The following is a 24772-nucleotide window of genomic DNA, read 5'->3' on the forward strand; positions in this document are numbered from 1 at the left end:
ACACCAGTATATTTGAAAGAACTTTTCCCTAACAAACTATTAAACCTAGGTACAATTACGGATAACCGACTAGAACGAGTTCTCAAGGTGTGAGCATTTCTAACAAGTGTAAAAGTATCTGACAAATAACTGGGACAAGAGTCGTTTACAATTTGGTGAACATGATTAAACTTGAACTGAATAAACCGTTTTTCAACACGTAAACAAATTAAAAGTTTAAAAAGATTATCATCTAGATGAGTACGAGGATGGATTTTCAAAACAGTCCTGATTATTTTGTTTTTACATATTTGAAGATTATTATTATTATCATTATTATTATTATTATTATTATTATTATTATTATTATTATTATTATTATTATTATTATTATTATTATTATTATTATTATTATTATTATTATTATCTTTTTTTTTTCTTTTTTTTTTTTTAGTTAGACTGCTATACCAAGAACAAGCATAATCAATATGACACTGTACCAGGGCTGAAGATAGTAGCTTCATTGTCTCTATATCTAGGTATTTTTGTATTCTTGCCAAAAAAAAATTCTGGAGCTGACTTTTGAAATTATTTTTTGTGCCATAACTTCTCCCAACACATTTTGATCAATTTCTGTTCATGTATTTAACTACAGATTTAGGTTGAATACTAGTATGATTACATTGGATATTTAACTTGGGGGCATTATTGAGTTCTTAAGAGAATGGATTTTGTTTTACCCAGATGTAGAGACAATTTGTTATCTATCAACCACTTGCTGACATTCAATAACTCTTGACTAAGTAACATCTCAATCCTATTAACATCTTTACCAGACACTAGTAAGGCTGAATCGTCGTCATGCAACAGTTTACAGTTAGCAGCAGCTTTCATGTCATTCACATACAAAAGAAACAACAGTGGACCTAAAATGCTATCCTGTGGGACACCACAAGTTATTTTAGCTGATTTTGATGCTGTACCATTTACAATCTGTTTTCGACCTGTTAGATAAGACCTCATCCAATTAATAACATCCGTTTTGAAACCTAACGCTTGTAATCTGAATAATATATCATGATTTACAGTATCAAACACTTTCTGGAGATCTAGCATAACCATTCCACAGCAATTACCTCTATCAATTTCACCTTTGATACAATCAGTCAAATTTATCAAACATGTAACAGTAGAATAGGATTTTCTAAAGCCGGATTGTAAATCACAGAACAAGTTACTATTTTCAATGTATTCATAAACCTGGTTATAAACAACTCTTTCCAAGACCTTCGATATAATACCAAGCACTGAGACAGGTCTATAGTCACTGGATTCCGTTTTGCTACCTTTCTTGTACAAAGGAATAACTTTCGCTAATTTAAAATCATTGGGAACTTTGCCCTGTTGAAATATTGATTATGATGTGAGTGATACAGGGAGCAATCTGCTCAGCTGAGTCATTCATAAATCTGGCTGGAATATTATCTAGTCCAGTAGCCTTAGTCCTCGCTGGATATATTTTCTTTTATTTATGTGTATACATATTCATAAGCATATATATATATATATATATATATATATATATATATATATATATATATATATATATATATATATATATATCTATATATATATACTGTATTACAAAGGTTACAAAGGCGGAGCATGCCGACAGGAGACCTTTTGGTCCATATCTAGGTCGGATGCGAAAAAATCATAATAATAATAAAACAATGAATAAAAATTATAATGTAAATAACAAATAAAATACATAAATGCATAGGTATAGTTAAATAATAAACAAACAGGGAAATAGTAAATAATATTAAATTGACATATAACTAATAAAAAATGAAAATCAAACTGACAAATGATAACAAAACAAGCACAAAGAATATAAAATAAATTATAATCGTTACAGCATCTTGCTTAGGTGTTCATCTAAATGAGTCTTAAAGCTTCGAACTGAACTACATTGCACTACCTGTGCAAGAAGTTTATTCCATTCATTAACTACACGGTTGGCAAAGTCGTTTCTACCTACTTCCAAATTGAATCTATTCCCGGACAGTTTGAGACATTGTTTCTTGTCTGATTCTCATTCAATGTGAAAATTTTGTCACTTGATGTTGTCAATTACCTTTAGAATCTTAAAGACCTGTATCAAGTCACCTCTGAGTCTACGCTTTTTTTTTTTTAGGAAAAACAGATTCATATGTCTTAGTCAATTTTCGTATGATTAATTTTTTATATTTGGAGTCAGTTTTGTGGCTCGCCGTTGTACTTTTTCTAGTCTGTCAATGTCTTTAATGAGATTTGGTGACCATACGGAAACAGCATATTCCAAATGTGGACGAACTAACGATTTATATAGCTTGTTAATGAGTGATGGACTTTTGAAATCAAAAGATCGCGCAATCAGTTCTAGAATCTTATTTGCTTTCTCAGAGGCTGAAATATACTGCTTGGATGATTTTAGGTTGTTACTGATAATTACGCCGAGATATTTTTCACTATCCACTTTTGTTAACGAATTTCCAAATAACTTGTAATCGTACTTACTGTTATTTTTACCTATGTGCATTACCTTGCATTTACTTGTGTTAAATTTCATTAGCCACTTTTCAGACCATTGCTGTAATTTATCTAAATTTTCTTGAATATCTAATTGGTTTAAGTGATCATTTGCCATTCCGCACAGTTTTGTATCATCAGCAAATTTGGAAACAGTAGATTTTAGTCCATGGTCTATATCATTTATATATACTATGAATAGAAGTGGCCCAAGAACGGAACCCTGAGGAACTCCACTTGTAACATTTTTCCATCTAGAAGTTTTTCCATTTAAAACAACTCTCTGTTTTCGACCATTCAACCAATTACTAGTCCAACTTAATAGGCTACCACTTATTCCGTGTATAGCTAATTTAGGAAGTAGTCCTTTGTGTGGGACGGTATCAAAAGCTTTTGCATTGTCTAAATATATTAAATGTATATTGTTTCTTTTGTCATAATTCGAGATAACTGTGTTGTAGAATTCGAGTAAGTTAGTCACGCAAGAACGTTTCCGTCTGAAACCATGCTGGCTATCATTTATCAAACGGTTACTTTCTAAATGATGTTCGATAGCATCTATGATGATAGTTTCCATTATTTTTCCTACAATATATATATATATATATATATATATAACTATATATATATATAACTAATATATATATATATATATATATATATATATATATATACATACACTATCTGCTCCCCTCTCGCCGTCAAAGTGGGTTCGCTCTTCAGGAAGTCTGTTTCGTCGGCTGGAACCAGGATATGACGACTAGCACCTTGTACATCCAGTTGAATGTACACCCGCATAGAGGAAACTACCTTCCATATGTAGCATACACACACGAGTATATTGCAAAAACACGACTATTCATGGTATAGATAAATGATATAGACCACGAACTAAAATCTATTGTCTCTAAATTTGATGATACAAAACTGTGCAGAATGGCAAATGATCACTTAAATCAATTAGATATTCAAGAAGAATTAGATAAATTACAGCAATGGTCTGAAAAGTGGCTAATGAAATTTAACTCAAGTAAATACAAGGTTATGCATATAATTAAAAACAACAGTAAGTACGATTATAGGTTATTTGAAAATTCGTTAACAAAAGTGGATAGTGAAAAGGATCTCGGCGTAATTATCAGTAATGATCTCAAATCATCTAAGCAGTGTATTTCAGCCTCTGAGAAAGCAAATAAGATTTAAGGACTGACTGCTCGATCCGTTTTCGTATGGTCACCGAATCTCATTAAAGACATTGACAGGTTGGAAAAAGTACAACTGTGAGCCACAAAACTGATTTTAGATATAAAAAATAAATCATACAAAAATCGACTAAAACACATGAAGCCGTTTTCCTAAAAAAAAAAAAAAAAAAAAAAAAAAAAAAACAGAGGTGACTTGATACGATCTGTAAGATTCTAAAGGAATTTGACATCAAATATGAAAAGTATTTCACATTGAATGAGAATCCGAAAAGAAATAATGGTCTTAAACTGTCAGGAAATAGATTTAATTTTGCAGTAGGTAGAAACAACTTCGCTGTGTAGTTAATGGATGGAATAAACTTCCTGCAGAGGCAATGCAATGTACTTCAGTTTGAAGATTCAAGATTCATTTAGATAAACACATAAGCAAGATACTGTAATGCCTGCCATATATTTTATATTATTTGTCTGTTTGTTTATTATTTGCTTGATTTTTCTTTATCACTTATCTGTCAACTTATTATTTACCATTTACCTGTTTTTCATTTAACTGTACTTATGCATTTATGTTATCATCATGGTGGTCAATTTTGTTCTGTGCTCAATGAAAGATGGAAATGCATTTTCTCTCACCTGGTTTTATTTTCATTGAATATACTGACAGAATTCCTTAGTCATTTTTCACATCAAGAAGCTGGGACTATACTATCCATGCTCGTTTTATTACCAAGTCACATTTTTTTTTCATATACTAGTTTACAGAAAGAAGGGTCCCTTTCTTCAGTGCTTATGCTCTCTCTTGATAACCAAACAGTAGCACATAAACATGTAATGGTATGTGCCACCAAAAACCCATGCGTGGTCGGACATCGAACATTCTATTTTACTGGAAGAAACAATGAATGTGCTAAACGAGTTATTGAAAGAGGGCGAAAACATAGTAATCATGGGCGATTTTTAATGCAAAAGACATAATGTGGGAAGAAATTATAGTTAAAGGGGGAGATGAACTTTGGAGTAACATTCTACTGAATATGACCATCGAATACACCCTAACACAATGGGTTAAGGAGAAAACTAGATATAGAAACAATGCGGAACCATCGAAGCTCGACTTGATATTAACCTCTGAACCATATATTGTGAACAAAATGGTGTATAAAACACCAATTGGAAAGAGTGACCATATACTATTATAGTTTGAATTAAAAGAACAGAACAATGTAGATATGAATGATATACATAGAGAAGGAAGATTTATATACAACAAAATGGATCTTGTAAAACTAAGAAAAATTTTCCAAAACACAAATTGGGATAAATTCTCAAAAGAGGAAACAAAGATGGAAGACAAATGGAATATATTCAAAGAAAAGTGCAAAGAAGGAATTAATAAATATTGACCAAAAAAAGAAACAAAAAGAGATGTATATAAAATGTTGGTTCAACAAAAGTTGTATTGAGGCTAGAGCCAGGAGAGACAAAGCCTGGAAAAAATGGAAAAAAATAGGAAAACATCTAAATGGCAAACATATATAAAACTTAGGAATATGTGAATATACGCAGGAAAGAAAAAAGAGAATATGAAAGGGATATCATATACAAATGTAAGGATCAACCTAAGCTCTTTTACAGATATATAAATGACACTCTAAAGGATAAGCATGAAATAGAGGAACTGCGTAAGGAGATAAAGAATACATAGATGACACAGAGATGGCAGAAGTTATGATCAGACATTTCAGGTCTGTTTTTACAATTGAGAGCTCACAATCTTAGGAAGATGGACAACAAGAAAGATCACCCATGATGAAAGAAATAAATATAACACAAAAAGAAATAAGAGATCAAATAAAAAGCCTAGATGTCAGAAAATCGCACGGACCAGACGGAATTGCAAATTGGACACTGAAAGAGTGTATAGATGAACTGACAAGCTACACAAGATAATTGACTTCTCACTCAAAGAAAGGTACCACAAGATTGGAAAGATGCAAACATAGTACCAATATATAAAAGATGAAATAGGGAAGATCCTACAAACTTCAGACCAGTATCCCTCGCAAGCACAGTAGCAAAAATATGTGAAAAGGTCATCAGGAACGAATGTACCAAACATTTGGAAGTTAACAAAATAACAAACCCGAAACAATTTGGTTTTAGAAGTGGAAGATCATGCACCACAAATCTAATCTGCTTTTACTCAAGATTATTTGAGATAATACAAGAAAGGGATGGATAGGCAGATTGCATCTTCTTGGATTTGAAGAAATCATTTGACAAAGTACCACACAGAAAATTGATAAGTAAATTTGAAGAATTTTTTTTTTAGGAGGAATTCAAGGGAAACTGTTGGAATGGGTGGATTTCTTAACTGGGAGAAAAATGAGAGTGGTACTTAGAGACAAAAATTCAAAATGGGAAGATGTGAAAAGGGGCATACCACAAGGCTCTGTTTTGGCTCCTTTAATGTTTGCCATGTACATAAATGATATGGATGAAGGAGTAAATTGTTACATGAACTTTTTTGCTGACAATGCCAAATTACTCAAGAGAGTAAGAATAGAAGAAGATTGCAGATCACTGCAAGATGACCTGGATAAAATATGGGAATGGAGCCAGAGATATGAGATGAACTTCAACATAAAAAAAATGTAGCATAATGGAAATTGGAAAAGGTAAAAATAGAGTTTCAGGACAATATAAGATTGGAAACAAAAAAGTAAAAAAAGTAAACTCAGAGAGAGATCTAATAGTAATCATCTCAAGTGACTTAACACCTGACAAATATGTAAATAAATTATTTGGAGAGACTTACAACTTATTAAGATCAATAAAAGTGGCCTTCAATTACATAGATGAGGAGAAGGTTAAAAAAATAATTGTTACATTAATAAAACCGAAAGTAGAATATGCTGTATCAATGTGGGCACTGAGCACAAAAAAAGAACATAAGAAAATTAGAAAGAATCCAAAGAGCAGCGACAAAAATGGCACCCACACTGTCAAATCTGACATATGAACAAAGATTGGAGAAATTACAGCTGTCAACACTAGAACAGAGAAGGGAAAGAAGCGATTTGTTGACCATTTTCAGAATTATGAGAGGGATGGAAGTTCTCGATAGAGACGACCTATTAAAATGGGACAGAAGAGAAACAAGAGGACATGAAAAGAATCTAAAGAAAGACAATTACAGAAGAGACCTGAATAAATAGCTTCCCACATAGAGTGATTAATGTCTGGAACAAACTGAACAGAGAAACAGTAAATGCCAGAACTAAACATGATTCTAAGAAAAAACTGGACGTGGAGAGATATGAAAACAGGTCACTACTAGCATAGCTCTCATCCCGTAAAATACAACTAGGTAAATACATGAACATTATACTAATGTGTTTCATATCATGGATACATACAGGGCCAGATTTAACTACTCAGTCATTAGATGTAGTAACGTAGGAAACCAAGTTTTACAATGCATGTGATAATACAAGTCCTTTATCAAAGAGAAGTTATTTACCCGAAGTACTACATCACAATGTGAAAGAGTAGCACTGAGAAAATGAACAAAAAACTAATTGTGTTCTGATTTACATCCTGAACATTGAACAAATTCAAAATTAACCTAACTTAAATTGACTGCAATAAACAACACTCAAAATTTATAGTTTGTGTTCAGTACTCAAAAGGGCCTTAGAAGCCAAACGACTTTGTCCTATCGTACCGCTAATAATTAACACTCACAAAAAATATTGTCCCAGTTTTCATGAAATTTGCTTTAAGCCATCTCGGAGCTTGTTTACAGTCGTAGTGCCGCTCGGCCCTCAGTCACAGCTGATTACTAGTTTTCTTTATCAAGATACAAACACAAAGAAAAGTGCTCATACTATTGTAATGCAGTTGGTGTGGGGCTCTAAATCCGGCCATGGATACAGATTAAAACAGCATTTGATAAGGTCAGCGTGTCCTGTAAGGAATACGTTTAGGTATCATAACAAAACAGTATTTCAATTCTGTCTTCTTTATTGTGATGTTTCACAATATTAATGAATGATGCAACAATCATTTTGCTGTTATACTTACCTAATTTATCAATTTGTTTTGTACAGATAAAATGGCATTCCATTGGTTCTGTAACATATCACATTCAAGAGAGTTTTCAGCAAATATAATTGGAGATAATGAACAGGTTTGATATTTCCTGGTCCTACAATACATCCACTAAAACTACTCCACTGGTTTATGTAGAACTTCACCACTGCATCATTAAACACATAAATAATTTCAACATTTACATAATGTTCTATTTTCAAAGATATATGACTTTAATTCTGATTGTTAATTTTGGGGGGTTAACCTCGGGGGATATCGTCCTAGGGGGTAGTTGTCCTTGTGGGGTTATTATCAATGGGTGGTACTTGTCCTGATACCACTTGTATGGGTAAGCTGATAGCACAGGTCACAATGGAAAACCCTCTCTCTTGTGTGAGTGATCATGTGACGTTCGAGATCACTCTTTTGTAAGAAAGCTGTATTACACTGATCACATTAAAGTGGCTTCTCTGCAGTATGGTTCATCATGTGACATTTGAGAGCACGCTTTTCCGAGAAAGCAGAATCACAAATGTCACACTGGAAAGGCTTCTCTCCTGTGTGGGTCATCATGTGACATTTGAGATGACCCTTTTGTGAGAAAGCTGCATCACAAAAGACACACTGGAAAGGCTTCTCTCCAGTGTGGGTCATCATGTGACGTTTGAGATAATGCTTGCGTAAGAAAGCTGTATTGCACAGCTCACACTGAAAAGGCTTCTCTCCTGTGTGGGTCATTATGTGACATTTGAGACTACATTTTTTTGAGAAAGCTGCATTGCACATGTCACACTGGAAAGGCTTATCTCCTGTGTGGATCGTCATGTGACGTTTGAGATCACCCTTTTTTGAGAATGCTGCATCACACAGGTCACACTGAAAAGGTTTCTCTCCTGTGTGGGTCATGATGTGACATTTGAGATTACTCTTCTGTGCGAAAGCTGCACTGCACATTTCGCACTGGAAATGCTTCTCTCCCGTGTGGGTCATCATGTGACATCTGAGGTCACCTTTTTGTGAAAAAGCTGTGTCGCACAGGTCACACTGAAAAGGTTTCTCTCCTGTGTGAGTAATTATGTGACATTTGAGACTAAATTTCTTTGCAAAAGCTGCACTGCACAGGTTACACTGGAAGGGCTTGTCTCCTGTGTGGATCATCATGTGACTTTTGAGATTACCATTTCGTGAGAATGTTGCACTGCACAGATCACACTGAAATGGTTTTTCTCCTGTGTGGGTCATCATGTGATGTTTGAGATTTCTCTTCCGTGTGAAACCTGCATTGCACAGGTCACATTGGAAAGGCTTCTCTCCTGTGTGGCTCATAATGTGATATTTGAGGTAATCTTTTTGTGAAAAAGCTGCATTGCACAGGTCACATTGGAAAGGCTTCTCTCCTGTGTGGGTCACCATGTGACGTTTGAGAACACCTTTTTGTGAGAAAGCAGAATCGCATTGGTCACACTGGAAAGGCTTTTCTCCTGTGTGGATCAGCATGTGACATTTGAGAGTACCTTTTTGTGAGAAGGCTGTATTGCACAGGTCACACTGGAATGGCTTCTCTCCTGTGTGGGTCACCATGTGGCATTTGAGATTACTCTTGCATGGGAAAGCTGCATTGCACAGGTCACATTGGAAAGGCTTCTCACCAGTGTGGGACATAATGTGATATTTGAAGTGAGACTTTTCTGAGAATGTAGAATCACACAGGTCACACTGGAAAGGATTCTCTCATTTGTGGGTCATCACTTGATATTGAAGATCACTTGTGAGATAGCTGTGCCACAGATGTCACACTAAAGTCTCTTTAATGTATGAAATATTCATGAAATCTATAGAAAGGTCTCCCACAGAAATGGCGATAGTTCCCCTGAAAAATAAATAAAATAAAATAAGATTGTCATCTAAATTTTTCAGATTTATTTGATTAAAGTGACCTAATCATAGTGTACAGGAGAGGTGCAACACTTGTTGGGTCCCATCTCCTATTCTTCAATTTTTATCACACTTAGCTTCAAATTCAAGTATAGTGCCATTTTAATTATCCTTGATTTCTAATTGTCATATTTAGATTTGAACTTATATATTACTTGAGCTTGGACTATTTCATCTTATCTATTCCATGTCTTTATGCATCAATATATGTATAACAATGTGTAATAATAGGATTATGGATTGTGTACACAAAGCATTGGATACTCAAGTCCCTTTGTACCTAAACACGCTATGTATGTATCCACAGGTCATCACCAACGCTTGACTGCTGTTATTATTGGTCAATGATTGTATTGATTTAATATTTGGTTCTATCAATATTGTATTAATACACACACACACAGGTGACTTATGTGGAAATTGGAATAAGTTGGAGGACTGAGAGGCAAACTACTAGAATAGATTAATGATTTCTTTGAAGGAAATATACAAGAGGACAATAGTAAAAGATAAGATGTCAAGATGAAAAGCAGTAATGAGAGGAGTTCCACAATGTTCAGTGCTTGCATCGATAATATTTCTTGTCTATGTCAATGACATGATGGAAGGAACAGCATCCTATGCCAACAGGAGAACAGTGCAACACAAGAAGGATGATAGACTATTGAAAAATTTCTAGACACTATTTATGAAAGGATCCAATAACGGAAAATGAAGTTCATTACCAAAAAAATGCAAAATACTGGAAATGGGCAACAGTGGCAAAACCCCATCCTTAACCTCTTCAATATAAGATAAACTCTTGCAGGCAGCAGCAGCAGCAGCCTGATGTATGATGCTTTGATGATGCATCACAATAGTCACATTATAAAATATAAAGTTACAGCTGTATTACTTATTCTCTTCCACTCTGAATATTAATAACCACAGAGAATATGATGAAGTCACTTCACGGAACATGGGGGTCACTCAATTACAACTGTTTTGGCTCCTTAATGTTTGCCATATACATAAATGATATGGACAAAGGAGTGAATTGTTACATGAACTTTTTTGCCGACGATGCTAAATTGCTCAAGAGAGTGTAAACAGAAGAAGATTGCAGGTCGTTACAAGATGACTTACATAGAGTATGGGAATGGAGTCAGAAATACGAAATGAATTTCAGCATCAAGCTATGTAGCATAATGGAGTTTGAAAAAGACAAAAATAGTCTCAGGAAACTTATATGATTGGAGATAAAGAAGTCAAAAAAGTTAACTCAGAGAGGACCTGGGAGTAATCATCTTAAGTGACTTGACTTCTGACAAACATGTAAACAAGATATTTGGAGAGACTTACAATCTGTTAAGATCTATGAAAGTGGCCTTCAACTACATGGATGAAGAGATGGTTAAGAAATTAATTGTTGCATTGATAAGACTGAAACTAGAATATGCTATATCATTGTGGGCATCAAGCGCAAAGAAAAACACACAAAAAAAAAAAAAAAAAAAAAAATCCAGAGAGCGGCGACCAAGATGGCACCAACACTATAAAATTTGACATATGAACAAAGATTGGAGAAATTACAACTGATATATCACACTAGAGCAGAGAAGGGAGAGAGGCGATTTGTTGACCATCTTTAGAATTATGAAAGGAATGGAAGTTCTTGATAGAGATGACCTATTAAAATGGGAAAAGAGAAACAAGAGGACATGCAAAGAAACTAAAGAAAGACAGTTACAGAAGAGACCTGAAAAAGAACAGCTTCCCACACAGGGTGATTGATGTCTGGAACAAATTAAACAGTTAATGCCAGAAGTATACATGAATTAAAAAGCAAACTAGATGTAGAGAGATACAAAAATGGGTCAATACGAGCATAGCTCTAGTCCCATAAAATACAACTAGGTAAATACAAAATAAATATAATCAAGATGCCAATGCCAGCATCCTCATGTAACCACTCATGTCTCATGATGCCTACATAGCGTCATCGTATGGAAGGGGTTAAACTACTCCTTGAGAAGTGAACACATTACAAAAACAAAAGAATAGAAAGATTTGGGAGTCTTGATAAAAGACAACCTGTCACCAGACAGACATATCAGTAGGATTGTGGGAAAGACGTGTGGACTATTGCATAAGATTAAAGTGGCATTTCACTATATGGATGAAGAGATGATGAAAAGACTCAATCAAACCCTAATCTATCCAAGACTGGAATATGTGTCAGTAGTATAGTCCTCACACAGAATGAAGGACATAAGCAAGATTGAGAGAATGCAAAAGGCAGCAACCTACCTGGTCCCCAGCCTTGCAGGTAAACCAAATAAGGGCTTTAAGAGGTCATGGGGGGCAAAGAAAGACCACATTATGTCTAAAGGATGTGAAAAAAATAGTTTTTCATATAGAGGCATAGATACATAGAACAGCTAAGTTGATATAGCCTAAGCTCAAACAATACATGACTTTATTTCTAAGTATGATAATTGGAAATCAAGGATATAGATCAAGTTGGAACTCTTCCTGACACTAATGCACTGTTTCCTGGATTTATGGTCAGGACCCACTACAACTCCCAAGTCTCTTTCTTTGACTCCATTTTCTCTAAAAAGTATCATCTAAGCTGTGCCTGCTTTCTAGGTTGTGTAAACCTATGTTGAACATGTTGCACTTTGAGATATTGAAGTCCATTTGCCATTTCACCAACCATGTGGATGACTTATTAAATTCTTCCTGCAGAATCTCAGCATCTTCTCCTGACCTAATTAGGCATCATGTTTTAGTGCCGTCCAGAAATTGATTAGCATCATTATTAATTCCATTGTCCAAGTTCTTTATGTGCATAATGAACAATAAGGGACCCAAAGCAAGCCCTGGGAACTCCACTAGTGATACTCCCCCATTTGGATTTGACACTGTTTATGGTGACCCACAGTTTTCTGTCACTGATCCAGCTCATAGCATTATACTCATAACTATCATTGTTATCTGATGCCTAGAAGACATTAGCATAAATAGATACATGATTAGTTACACATGACTTAACCTTGGAGAATCCATGCTGTGAGTCAGAAATCAAATTATGTCTTTCAATGTGATCTATGAATCTATTAGCTATCATTGATTCAAGCATTTTACTTATAACTGATGTCAAACTGATTGGCTTGTAGTTGCATATAGACAATTTATCTCCCTATCTGAAAACAGGACCATTTGCCTACCCCTATGCAATAGGCACAAAATGTGTCTACTGATATATTATTTATCTCTGTTAATTGGTTGCAGATTTCAAATGTACACTTTTTGAGCACTCTCAGAATTTTTTTTGTCTGGACCCAGGCATTTTGTAGCTTTGACTCATCAACTACTACCAAACAAAATTTTTGAGGTTAGCTTATCAAGTTACGGTTACACAATGAGAACACCCATTTCAAGTGAGTTACATTTAAATTTGTGCCCTATGGCGATCTTACTCATGAATCAGGATAATGACACAAAACTATCTTTAGCTTAGTCAATGGTGAATTCCATTTGAGAGACAGGGCTTTCATTGTATTTTGAGTATTCCAGCCAATAACGCATAAAACCCTGGTAGCCAAAGATTGTAGTAGCCTTAGAAACATCTTCATTAATTTGTAACTTTGTCTATAGTAATTGCATGCCTGGACACTGGTGGACACTATGTGTTGGCCTGGTGGAATGCTTTCATCCTGTATGAATGTGGCAGCTATGATAAGAACATGTGGGAATAATTTGCTGGTGACTTTTTGACAAGCGGCTAATGAAAACAATATCAAAGATTCTTGCAAAGTTATTCTGTTATACTTACAAACAAGGATATTACTACAGTAGTCACAATGAAAAAGAAAAAAGATAAAACACTGATTTCATATTGTTTTTAATGCTTTCATAACTGTATAGTGACAATCAAAAATAAAATAAAAGTAACAAGTATAAACATAATAATAGTGCATAAATATGTACTATCGCCAGCACTTATATCTTATACACTGGTAGGACAGTGGCTCATGTTGGAGAGTTTACCAAACAATTTTGTATTTGTTTACATTTTAGTGAAAGAATATGAATAGGTCTGACCACATACCAAAATGAATGGATTACCATTTTTAGAATTTTCACCATATCTAAGAAGTTGATATGTGTAAATAGCAGAGTTGGACACATTACCACTGGAGAGGTAGTGTGTTACCAAAATATCTGGTGTGCATTTCTGTCAATGCATTATTAATTTTAATTTCCTTAGAGCAGTCTGTGTTACTGCGCATGTGATTTATCAAGGTCTTGAATTATGTGTTTCTCCAATCACATACCTTTCCAAAAACCGTCACTAACTCCCTTAATCCCCCCTCCGACCCTGCCGCAAGCACAGTGTCATCAGCAAATAACAACTGGCTCACCTCCCTCTTTTTTCCATTTTATAAACCATTTCCAATCCCCTGCCCATTTACCTCTTGCACATTGAACAGATATGATGACATGACACATCCATGATGCAACCCCACCTTTATCTCAAAACACTTAATCTCTCCATTTCTAATTCTAACAGGTTCTACTACTCTTGTAAAAACTCTTGATTGTATTTAACAGCTTCCCCCAATCACATGTATCTGCAGTATCTCCCACAGTCCCTTCCAATCTACCCTGTCATAAACCTTTTCCAAATATATAATGGTCCAAAGAACATCCTTACATTTTACTAAAGCTTTCTCACATGTCTTATCTGACCCACACAACCCCTTTCCTAAACCCACACTGTTCCTTACCAATTACTACCCCTGTTTCTCTTATTCCCTCAATTAAGACCCTCCTATAAGCCTTCCAACTACACTCAACATACTCATCCCTCTAAAACTACTACACTCACACTTGACCCCTTTTCCCTTCATATAGTGGAAACCCCATAAATGGTAAAGTGCTCATTATAATAGTATTTGATTTGACCCATTTGTACTATTTCACTACAGTGTAAACATAGTTACCAGATAAAATTTCTGACACAAGCCACTATCCAATATAATTGCTGGCAATATCATATACAAATAGGTTTTTCCTCCTGAAATGGGGTTGGCAGTGTCAAAGCATACCTTTCATCCATTCCACAGTCTTTTGTTGGAACTGCATTTGCCTAGTTGTTGGTTTGAATTACATACTACTCTCCACTTACAAGGGAGGTGGCTAAGTCAAAGGCATGCACCTACTCACACTCATTCCACTCCCATCCACCTCCCTTTCCCCCTTAGCTCTTCATACAATGCTGCCAGTACAATCACCACTTCATTCATCTCCTTTTGGCATCCATTCCCAGGTGCCTATTTCTCATAACACATTGAGTATATATTTCCATTTTTACATTCCCCTGTGGTAGGGGGAAGAATGAATACTTCCACTGAGTCTTCCCAATTGGGCCATAAAGGCAGCTAAAACAGGATGGAGTGTGGGTCTATGCATCCTACTCTCTGTAGCACTATGAGTACATTCCTGTGAGATATCAAGGCCAATTCTTAGCAGTAACTATTGATTACCTGCCGCCCCAAGAGTCCAAAATCATATGGCAAAAGTGATGGCTTTGAAGGATGCAAGATATCAATGTTCCATAGTTTGATTCAAGTTCATAGCAGATTCACTGAATCGGATATTGACTTCTGCTGCTAAACTCATTTTTCAGGAGACACTCCCATGAGTTTATTTTTGTAGAAATAGCACCAAAAGCCTATGGATTAAACTATAAAATAATGATGTCTACCACTCTTGAATGAAAAGTAAATTGCTCGACCAACACAATTTAATCTGTCACCACCTCTACTTACATGAGGTTGGGTTAGGTTAGACTCACCCACCCCCTTCCTGGCCCCTCCATCAACCACTACCAAAACACACAGGCGAGATAAGCCTATCGAGTTATAGTTATACAGTCAGAACAGCCACTTCAATTGAGCTACAATTAAATTTGTTTAACAATATTGTGCCCCAACGCAATCTTACTCTTAAATCTATGATAATGGCAAGACAAAACTTTTTTGGTGTATTATAATACAGCTCTTGTATAAACAATAATCATGCTCACTTTCATTTATATTTCATATGTAAACCCCAGGAATGGTGGCTAATTTGAGCACTAGTGAGCTTCTGGCTAACATTCTACTCACTTTTGTTACCTTTTTTGCTAGCAAACTCTAGTATCCGTCACATAGGGTATGTTTTTCCCGTGACTGGCGAAAACAATAATAATTTTTCACGCCAAATATTCAACTGCCACCTTGTAGACGCGTACCATTCTCTGAAAGACTGGATAAAAATATCTCAGTTGCTAATACACATACGAAAGCTACGAAACTGAAGAAGCCGAAGAAAAGGTTGTAGCTTCGGTCATGGTTGGCAAGGCGTTGTCATTAAAGTGTGTATGCCAACCTAGTGAAGGCACTTTCAGAAAGCGCTTTATTTTTAGAACCACAGACAGACATTGTCTTCGAAGTTGAAGTCCGGTATCTTTGGGTACAATGGATTTTCAACTTGGCTCTATTTGTAAACGAAACTATGCGGTAGTCAAACGAAGAAAATGAGCACAGATTTCATATATACTTTAATTTTTAATGAGTATATAGTGTCAATAAAACACGTGGTTAAACAACAAAATGCATGTTCCATTCTAGTTATATTTTGTATAAACCCCACGGATGGTGGTTCATTTGAGCATTGAAATGGATAAACAAACTTGTCATTGTCCTTCCCAGCGAATTATCCACATTTCCTGGTAGCAGGAGTCAGTACCATGCTACTCACTTTGGATATCACGACTGCATGGACGAAATATCCCCAAGAATCGCCCGGTAGCAATAACCCTCTTTCATACACAACTATATTTTCATTTTTATACAGACATCTCATCCCTCCTGCAACTACCGATCCCGCGCGAGCGAGTGGTCTCTTCCAGGTAGTCCATAGCTCATTCTTGAAATATCTGACAGATAATATGCACAGGTACTTTATAACTGAGACACCAGTCGACTCATCAGTAAAGGAAAATGAAGTCTGTTGCAGGTCTCTGATTTTTGAGCTATGAAAACATTATTGTACAACATTAGTGACCATAGTGGTGCATTTTGTTCTGTGGTGTTTCAGATACAATGAAAAAATAAAATCATATTCTCTCAATTGGTTTTATTTCTATTGAATACAAGCGCCGACTTCGCCGTCATGGCTTCGCCATGGTCGCTTGACATGCGGTGCTGCTCGCTTCGCTCACGGCCAATCAATCGTCTCCGTTGCCGTGACGTCAGCGTTCTCGGCCAATCAGTCGTCCCTGTTACCATGACGCCACTACTCTGCCAATCAGTTGTCCCTGTTGCCGTGACCTCACCACTCTCAGCCAATCAGGTTCTCGTGGACTTTTACTAAATCACCGGTTAGATCATTTTGCCAAAAACAGACATGTTGATTTTTTATTCATTAATACCAATAGAATTCCTTGGTCATTTTTCACGTCGAGAAGTTGACATTATACTATCTATGCTTGTTATATTACCAAGTCACGGTATTTTTTTTTCTTCTTCATATACTAACAGAAAGAAGGGTCCCTTAAGTATTTATGTTCTCTCTCAGTAACCAAGCAGTAGCACATGCATGAACATTATACTAATGTGTTTCATGCCATGGATACATACAGGGCTGGATTTACATGATGCAAGGCCCCTGGCCCTGAAAGTGTGTGGGGCCCTGTCAGGTTCACCTCCCATTAGCATTTAGTAAACTTGCCATATACTAATAATCATGTTTATACAAACTCACTCATTAGATGTAATAACAAAGGAAAATCAAGAAACCAAGTTTTACAATGCATATAATAATACAAGTCCTTTATCAAAGAAAAGTTACTTGAATTACTACATCACAATGTGAAAAAGAGCAGCACTGAGCAAATTCTAAACTAACCTAATTTAAATTGACTGCAGTAGACAACACTCAAAAGCTAACAGTTCCCTCCTGGCTTTGATTTTTGCAAAGTCCTCAATCACCTCATGAATACAAACACTCCTGAGTAGTTTGTGTTCAGTACTCAAAAGGGCCGCAGAAACCAAATGACTTTGTCCCAATGTGCTACTAATTATTAGCACTCACACAAAATATCGTCCCAGTTTTCATGAAACATGCTGTCAGCCACCTCGGAGTTTGTTTAGAGTAACTGTGCTGCTCAGCACTCAGTCGCAATCTGCTGATTACTAGTTTTCTTTATCATGACACACACACACACAAAAAAAAATGCTTATATTATTGTAATGGAGTTGGTGCAGGACCCTTAATGCATGGGGCCTTGGGCTGCGGCCCTATTGGCCCTGCCCTAAATCCGGCCATGGGTACAGATTAAAACATTTGATAGGATCAGTATGGCCTGTAAGGAATACGTTTAGGTATTGTAACAAAACAGTATTTAAATTTTGTTTTCTTTATTGTGAAGTTTCACAATATTAATTAATGATGTTACAATTGCCCATCTGTTTGTTTATCTAATTCATTAATTTGTTTTGTATAGATAAAATGGCATTCCATTAGTTCTATAACATATCATATTAAAGCTTAAATCAGTTTTCAACAAATATAAGTTGAGATAATGAACATATTTTATATTTTCTGGTCCTATAATACATCCACTAAAGCTATTCCACTGGTGTATGAAGAACTTCACCACTGCATCATTAAATACATAACAATTTCATCCAGTACTGTGTTTAAACAACTTGATGGAAAACAAAAAAGCCACACACACACATATATATATGTGTATATATATATATATATAATATATATATATACATATATATATGTATGTATATATATGTATATACATATATATATGTATATATATGTATATACAGGAGTCCCTCAAATAACGCGGATTCGAATAACACGGATTCGATCATACGCGGATTTTATTTCAAAACCATCTCAAATGTAGAGAACCGTTTTAAAATTCGCGCCGAGTCGGCCACGCATACGCACACACGCGGCAACATCGCAAACATTTGTGGTGACTGCTTTCTATTTTACCATATACAGTCGATCCTCATATAACGCGGTCATTATGTACACTGGGAACTGCTCAAACAAGGGTGTGGGGCGAGGGGATAGCCGTGGGTGGCTGCCTGCGGTTACGTGTCAACCTCCGGGTACTGATGCAGGAGGGAGGGAGGGGAGGAGAGGGGGAGTAGGGGGTGGTAGGGGGGTAGCCAACAAGCTTTAGCTTGTCGCTTCCACCACCTGCGCCGTGCTATCGTGAAATTTTACCGTCCTAACCTGTTGAAGTGTAATGTTTCTTTCGTTTGGAACACAACTAATAAGTCTGATAATGACTGCGCTTGTCTTATCTTAATTTCTCTTATGAGGTTCTTGTTGTTACTGGAGGTGGTGGTTTGGGAGATCAAAAATAGACATATACACGCTTACACACGTGTAGACACGCACACGTAGACACGTGTTAGACAACCAGTGTATGTTGTGAATGCGCGTGCATTTACACACAAATACGAAGACAGACACACGCACGTACATGCGAACACAGACACATACATGCACGCACGCAAGCACAAACAGAAAAGTGTAGTATAATGGAATTTGGAAAAAGCAAAAACAATAACAGGATCATATAAATTGGGAGAAGGAATAAAAAAGTAGAAAATGAGAAGGACCTGGGAGTCATTGTTATGAATAATATGTCACCTGAGAAACATATAAATAAGATTTTTGGAGAAACTTATAATTAAATAAGAACAATGAAAGTGGCATTTACATACCTGGATGAAGAAATGGTGAAGAAAATTCTAATCACTCTGATAAGACCAAGATTGGAATATGCAGCAACGATATGGTCACCAAATACAATAAAATGTATAAAAAAAAAATTAAAACTTGAAAGAATACAAAGAGCAGTTACAAAATTGGCACCAACACTCTCAAAACTATCATATGAAGGGAGACTAGCAAAACTTGAACTACAGACACTAGAGCAAAGAAGAGAGCATTGCACTAGTCTCTAGATGGAACATTCTTAGAGTTCCTAGGATATTTTCACAATACACTATTCATGCATTGCTGAATGTTCATTCCGTGCCATTAATTTATGCTCATTTGTCTAATAAAACCCAAGCTTAGACAAATTTTCTAGGGTGGCTGAAATAATTGAAACAAGATTTAGCACCCAAAACTATTTGAATTAATGTATGGCAGTTTTCACATTCTTATATTATTTCCATCTTATTTTTGTATAACTTCAGACTATTTCAAAATATTTTCAACTCTTTTATCATGTTTTTCTATATCTTCAGACAAACTATTTTCAAACCATTTTAACATTTATATAATGTTCTATTTTCATATATAAAATGACTTTAATTCTGGTCATTTTTGGGGGGTAGTTGTAATGTGGAGTTATTGTTCATGGGTGGTAGTTGTCCTGATACCACTCATATGAGTAAGTTGCATTGCACAGGTCACGTTGGAAAGGCCTATCTCCTGTGTGAGTGATCATTTAAGATCACCCTTTTGTGAGAAAGCTGTATTACACCGATCACATTAAAGAGGCTTCTCTCTTGTGTGGATAATCATGTGACGTTTGAGAGAACTCTTCTGTGAGAATGCTGTATCGCACAGGTCACAATGAAAAGGTTTCTCTCCTGTGTGGGTCATCATGTGCTTCCTGAGATTACCCTTTTGTGGGAAAGCTGCATCACACAGGTCACACTGAAAAGGCTTCTCTCCTGTGTGGGTCATCATGTGCTGTCTGAGATCACTCTTCCGGATGAAAGCTGCATTACACAGGTTACAGTTGAAAGGCTTCTCTCCTGTGTGGGTCATCATGTGATGTCTGAGATCACTCTTCCGTGGGAAAGCTGCATTGCACACGTTACAGTTGAAAGGCTTCTCTCCTGTGTGGGTCATCATGTGACATTTGAGGTGACTTTTTAGTGAGAAAGCAGCAACGCACTGATCACACTGGAAAGGCTTCTCTCCTGTATGGGTCTTCATGTGACGATTGAGATCACATTTTTGTGAGAATGCTGTACTACACAGGTCACATTGGAAAGGCTTCTCTCCTGTGTGGGTCATCATGTGACATTTGAGATACCCTTTTTGTGTGAATGCTACATTGCACACGTCACATTGGAAAGGCTTTTCTCCTGTATGGGTCATCATGTGACATTTAAGAACAGATTTTTGTGAGAAAGCAGAATTGCATAGTTCACACTGGAAAGGCTTCTCTCCTGTATGGGCCATCACATGACGTTTGAGATAACATTTTTTTGAGAAAGCAGAATTGCATAGCTCACACTGGAAAGGCTTCTCTCCTGTGTGGGTTATCACATGATGTCTGAGACCACTCTTTCGTGAGAATGCTGCATCACACAGGTCACATTGAAAAGGTTTCTCTCCTGTGTGGGTCACCAAGTGGTTTCTGAGATCACACTTCTGTGAAAATGCTGCATTGCACAGGTCACACTGAAAAGGCTTCTCTCCTGTGTGGGTCATCATGTGCCTTCTGAGCTCACTCGTATTTGGGAAAGCTGCATTGCACAGGTCACATTGGAAAGGCTTCTCTCCTGTGTGGGCCATCATGTGACGTTTGAGAGAAGGCTTGTGTAAGAAAGCTGTATCGCACAGGTCACACTGAAAAGGCTTCTCTCCTGTGTGGGTCATCATGTGACATTTGAGATGAACTTTCTGTGAGAAAGCTGCATCACACAGGTTACACTGGAAAGGCTTCTCTCCTGTGTGGGTCATCATGTGACGTCTGAAATCACTCTTCCATGGGAAAACTGCATTGCATAGCTCACATTGGAAAGGCTTCTCTCCTGTGTGGGTCATAATGTGATATTTGAAGTGAGACTTCTGAGAATGCACAATCACACAGGTCACACTGGAAAGGATTCTCTCATTTGTGGGTCATCACTTCATATTGAAGATGACTTGTGGGATAGCTGTGCCAGAGATGTCACAATGGAGTTTCTGCAATATAAAAGAAATTCGAGAAATTTAAAGGAAGGTCTCCCAAAGAAATGTTGATAACTACCCTGAAAAAATGTAATTATAAGATTGACATCTAAATCTCTGAGATGTATTTGTTTGATTACATTGATCTAATCATAATATGCAGGAAAGGTGCAACACCTGTTGGGTCCTATCTCCCATTCTTCTATTTCTATCACATTTAGCCTCAAATTCAAGTACAGTGCCAACTTGATAATCCTTGATTTCTAATTGTCATATTCAGATTTGAACCCGTGTATTACTTTACCTTGGGCTATTTCACCTAATGTATTCCACATATTTATGCATCAATATATGTATAATAATGTGTAATAATAGGATTATGGATTGTGTACACAAACCCTTTCATAGTTAAGTCCCTTTGTACTTAAACAAACTATGTACGTATCCACATTACTCATCACCAACTACCACTTGACTGCTATTGATATTGGTGAATGATTATATTTATCTAATATTTGGTTATATCAATATCATATTTATACACATACATCAGAACTCACAGTTGACTCATGTGGAAATTGGAGTATGTTGTACGACTGAGAGGCAAATTACTAGAATAGATTAATGATTTCTTTGAAGGAAATGTACGAGAGGACAATAGTAAAATATAAGATGTCAAGATGAAAAGTGGTAATGAGAAGAGTTCCACAATGATAAGTGTTTGCACCAATAATATTTCTTGTCTATGTCAATGACATGATGGAAGGAATGATATGCTATGCCAGCATGAGAACAGTGAAAAACAAGAAGGATGATAGACTATTGCAAAAATATCTAGACACTATTTTTGAAAGGATCCAATAATGGAAAATGAAGTTCATTACCAAAATGCAAAGTACTGGAAATGGGCAATAGTGGCAAAAGACCATCCTTAATCTCTCCAATACAAGTCAAATTATCACAGGCAGCATCAGCAACCTGATGTACGATAATTTGATGATGCATCACAATAGTCACATTATGAAATATAAAGTTTCAGCTCTATTACTCATTCTCTTTCACTCTGAATATTAATAACCACACAAAATATGATTAAGCCAGTTCACAGAATATGGGGCCACTCAGCTACAACTACAAGATAAATACAATCAAGACCCCAATGCCAGCATCCTCGTATACACAATCATGTCTCATGACATCTACATAGGTGTCATCTTATGGAAGGGGTTGAACTATTCCTTGAGAAGTGAATATATACAGTTAGGAATACACAGTGGAAACTCCAAAAATAGCAAATTAACCGATTATTATAATGGTGTTTGCCTTCATCTGTTCATACCATTTCACTACAATGAAATGAAACACAGCTGCCAGTTCAACTCTACCAGTCACAATTGCTGGCAACATTACACATCAATAAGCCCTTTTGTCCAATAAGGGTGGGTGGCAGAGTCAAAGCATATTTTTCACCCTTCCCATAGCCTTTCGTTTTGCATTTGCCTAGTTCTGGCTTCAAACTCCATACTTCTTCCCAGTTTCAAGCAGTAACTTTTAATTACCTACCATGACAGTCCAAGTGTACATGGAAAAGGTGGCAGATTCATTGAGTATATATTTCCATTTTTACCTTCCCTTGTGGTAGGGGGAAGAAAGAATACTTCCACTGAGTCTTCCCAATTGGGCCATAAAGGCAGCTAAAACAGAATGGAGTGTGGGTCTATGCATCCTACTCTCTGTAGTCCTATGGGTACATTCCTGTGAGATATCAAGGCCAATTCTTAGCAGTAACTATTGATTACCTGTCCCAAGAGTCCAAACACATTTGGCAAAAGTGATGGCTTTGGCCACAGCCATGCACCTCCTGGTGTAGGCTTATCACCTACCTTCTTCTTTATGTTAAACTTCCTCACAGCCCTTTTTTAAGGATGCAAGGTATCAATGTTCCATAGTTTGATTCAAGTTCATAGCAGATTCACTGAATCTGATATTAACTTCTGCTGCTAAACTCATTTTTCAGGAGACACTCCCATGAGTTTATTTGTGTAGAAATAGCACCAAAAGCCTATGGATTAACCTATAAAATAATGATGTCTGACACTCTTGAATGAAAAGTAAATTGCCCTACCAACCCAATTCAATCTGTCACCACCTCTACTTACATGGGGTTGGGTTAGGTTAGACTCACCCACCCCCTTCCTGGCCCCTCCATCAACCACTACCAAAGCATACTGGCGAGATAAGCTTATTGAGTTACAGTTATAGTGAGAACAGCCACTTCAATTGAGCTACAATTAAATTTGTCTATCAAAGTTGTGCCCCAAGGCAATCTTACTCTCAAATCATAATGGCAAGACAAAACATTTTTGGTGTGTTATAATATAGCTCTTGTTACTTGTATAAACAATATGCTTGCTCACTTTCAGTTATATTTCATATATAAATCCCAGGAATGGTGGCTAATTTGAGAACTCTAGTGAGTTTCTGGCTAACATTCTACTGATTTTTGCTACCTGTTTTGCTAGCAAACTCTAGTATCCGTCACACAGGGTATGTTTTTCCCGTGACTGGCGAAAACAATAACAAAGGTTTACGCCAAATATTCACCTGCCACCTTGTAGACGCGTACCATTCTCTGGAAGACTGGAGAAAAGTATGTCAGTTGCCTACGAAAGCTACGGAAACTGAGGAAGCAGAAGAAAAGGTTGTAGCTTTCCGTCATGTTTGGCAAGGAGTTGTTATCAAAGTGTGTATGCCAACCTAGTGAAGGAACTTTCAGAAAGCGCTTTATTTTTAGAACCATAGACAGACATTCTCTTCGAAATTGTAGTCAGGTATCTTTGGATACAATGCATTTTCAACTTGGCTACAATTGTAAACGAAACTATGACTGCGGTAATCAAACGAAAAAAAATCAACACCGATTTCATATGCATTTTTAATTTTCAATGAGAATATAGTGTCAATAAAAACACGTGTTTAAACAACAAAATACA

At 36.3% G+C, this 24772-nt stretch overlaps 2 protein-coding genes across 3 annotated transcripts; both read right to left on the reverse strand.

Annotated features, from left to right (window-relative positions):
• Positions 1 to 4340: 4340 nt before the first annotated feature.
• Positions 4341 to 16679, reverse strand: LOC143031139 (uncharacterized). 2 transcript variants are annotated; one of them, XM_076194631.1, is made up of 2 exons: positions 15956 to 16679; positions 4341 to 9723 (listed from the first exon to the last, which is right to left on the reverse strand). In XM_076194631.1, the coding sequence occupies exon 2, from the start codon at positions 9513 to 9515 to the stop codon at positions 8310 to 8312; it is 1206 nt and encodes a 401-aa protein (XP_076050746.1). In that variant the 5' UTR covers positions 9516 to 9723; positions 15956 to 16679; the 3' UTR covers positions 4341 to 8309. The 2 variants fall into 2 exon arrangements, with proteins under 2 accessions (XP_076050746.1, XP_076050745.1); XM_076194630.1 differs by having other exon boundaries at positions 15947 to 16679.
• A 1863-nt stretch (positions 16680 to 18542) lies between these two features.
• Positions 18543 to 24343, reverse strand: LOC143030627 (uncharacterized). Its single transcript, XM_076193792.1, has 2 exons — positions 24290 to 24343; positions 18543 to 21794 (listed from the first exon to the last, which is right to left on the reverse strand). Exon 2 carries the CDS (start codon positions 21651 to 21653, stop codon positions 20364 to 20366), a length of 1290 nt encoding a protein of 429 aa, XP_076049907.1. The 5' UTR covers positions 21654 to 21794; positions 24290 to 24343; the 3' UTR covers positions 18543 to 20363.
• Between the last annotated feature and the right edge of the window lie 429 nt (positions 24344 to 24772).

The sequence above is a fragment of the Oratosquilla oratoria genome, chromosome 12 (assembly GCF_046742065.1).
Source record: "Oratosquilla oratoria isolate Oo_2021 chromosome 12, ASM4674206v1, whole genome shotgun sequence".
Classification (NCBI taxonomy): Eukaryota; Metazoa; Arthropoda; class Malacostraca; order Stomatopoda; family Squillidae; genus Oratosquilla; species Oratosquilla oratoria.